This window comes from Parasteatoda tepidariorum, chromosome 9, assembly GCF_043381705.1.
Source record: "Parasteatoda tepidariorum isolate YZ-2023 chromosome 9, CAS_Ptep_4.0, whole genome shotgun sequence".
Lineage (NCBI taxonomy): Eukaryota > Metazoa > Arthropoda > Arachnida > Araneae > Theridiidae > Parasteatoda > Parasteatoda tepidariorum.
Window position 1 is genome coordinate 18,346,170 of NC_092212.1, and position 2,395 is coordinate 18,348,564.

The 2,395-nt window shown below is 31.4% G+C and overlaps 1 protein-coding gene across 1 annotated transcript in view; it reads right to left on the reverse strand.

Moving 5' to 3' along the window:
* Positions 1–1,023: 1,023 nt before the first annotated feature.
* LOC107447438 (adhesion G protein-coupled receptor L4-like) overlaps positions 1,024–2,395 on the reverse strand; it is a gene marked incomplete in the record, with an annotated part of 19,808 nt that continues 18,436 nt past the window's right edge. Inside the window, 1 exon segment of the mRNA XM_043051349.2 lies at positions 1,024–1,244. Within this exon segment, the coding sequence (XP_042907283.1) occupies positions 1,202–1,244 (43 nt within the window).

Consider the following 2,395-nt stretch of genomic DNA (forward strand, 5'->3'; position numbering starts at 1 on the left):
TACTTTGTCGTTAAGAAGTAAATAGTTCGTTGTAGTGGAACTGGGCCACTTGCGGCCCTTTTCCCTTTCATCCTGAAATTAGACTAAGAAACATACATGTCTAAAATAAAGTTTGGGGCACAAAATGGAGTTAAGAAGTAAATAGTTGGAATTTTCATGCATATATACTTTCTTTGGAAAACAATTTTTAGTGGTGATTACACAGAATTTAAATTCTCAACATCTCTTTTATTTTCCTTACCACTTTTTAAAATTGACAAAGCTTGCGGGAACCCTGCTCTAAGCGTGGTAACAATCAGGGTAAAAAAAAAACTGGTAGGCAAAATATTTCTACAGCTGTTTATTTGGGATGAGGAGCAGAGATGCCAACTGTTCCGGACACGCCAAAATAATTAAAAAAACGGTAAATAACTGCAAACTAAATTTTTCAAATGTTTGACTATTTTTGTATCCTTCTTAAATGGCATAGCATGACACAACTACTATAAAGTGGTGAATTATATAACACTATGAATTATTTAGAAATAGTGGTGGATAGAAATCTACTAATTTTAATTTATTAAACCAAGAATCACAATTGATAAACTACCACTTTAAAATATTTATTTGCTGTCCGGAACAAGTTGGCATCTCTGGAGGAGTAATAATAGTTTGATTTCCTTAATATATCACGAATTAATTCAAAATAAAAATTATGTAGCTACACTTTGAGCTAACATTTATTAGGTATGTTAGAAAGAAAGTGATAGCAAAAATAAAGACATGCCCAAAATTAAGCTACCGCTTTTTATTTTGCTCCATCCTGACTCTGATTCCGTACGTATACATATATGACTCGCCAGTTCAGAAAAGGTTTAGTAGATGACTCTATAATATGTTCTTTTATATGCAGTAATTCAATAGAACATCTAAAATGTAGTTCCTCAGGATGTGCTTCATTAATAAGTTATTTGACATTTCACCATTGTATTTTGAAAACCACATTAACTTTAGTTACATATTTTTCTCTGAAAATAAATATCATTTCTTGAACTAATTATTCTAGTCTTTTATTCTACATTTCTCATTGTCATAATATTACATATTTACAATCGTATTTACATAATATTTCTTACAGATTTGTTTATTTGCATCAAAGTTCATCATCTCTATTTGATGTCTTGAAATATCGTCCACTTTCCAGGATCTTCATACTCGTAAGCTATTTTAATTCCTGATTATAACTAGTATATTCTTCTCGGAATCTGTTCGTAAAAAGAAATGATTTTTTAAAAAAATTACGAATCGTAATTGTATCAGCAAATTACAAAATTATTTTTAAAAGAAAATAAATTATTCTGACATTTTTTTAAAATTAGAAGCAGCATCAAATTTGTAGGTTTTTTTTAAACTAATACTTTATTTTATGCATACCATGGTACACTGTATGAATTATTTACACATTTTTTGCAAGCTAAAGTAATTTCAAATCAATTTCGTAGGTAAGTATAATTCTTATTAAATAAGAGAATACAGAGTAGTGTATAGAGAATATAGAGTATTTATGTATTTGATAGAATACAAATATTTCATTAAGAAACACTACAAAATTAAATAAGCTGAATTTCTCTAACATTGAACGAGAAAAGACTTTATACATATCATGGTGCACTATATGAGTTATTTACACATTTTCTTGTAGCTAAAGTAGTTTAAGATCAATTTTTGAAGTAAGAGTAATTCTTATTAAATCAAAGAAAATTATGTATTGTACTTATATATTAACAAGAAACACTACTAAATTAAGTAAGCTGAATTTTTTTTAATCTTCGTAACCTGGAAAATACTTTATTTAATGCATATCATGGTGCACTGTATGAATTATTAACGCATTTTTTTGTAGCTAAAATAATTTTAAATTATAAACCAAAGAATAGAATTTATTGTATTTATGTACACTGAAGAGACATTACAATATGACCACCCTCCATCTATAACAATGGGCTCGCCCAGATTTTCATGGTTTCTCGCCCAGGAACAATGTTTTCATGGGGCACATTGGGACCCATAATCCTCATAGAACAATCCCTGACGTCTATAAGCTTCTTGAACATAGTGGCAGACCAGGTTCACCCATTCATGGCAGCAGTTTTTCCTGCGGGGGATGGTGTTTACCAACAGGATAATGCACCATGTCATAAGGGTCGAATCGTCATGGATTGGCTCGAGGAATATTCCACTGACTTTCAAGTCATGTCTTGGCCCCCAAATTCATCTGACCTTAATCCAATAGAGCATTTGTGGTACTACTTGGAAAACCAAATTCGTGCTGCCACGCTACCCCCTCGCAATGTGAGGGAATTGCAGGACCAGTTGGTGAGCGCTTGGTACCAGATACCTCAGACTACCTATCAGC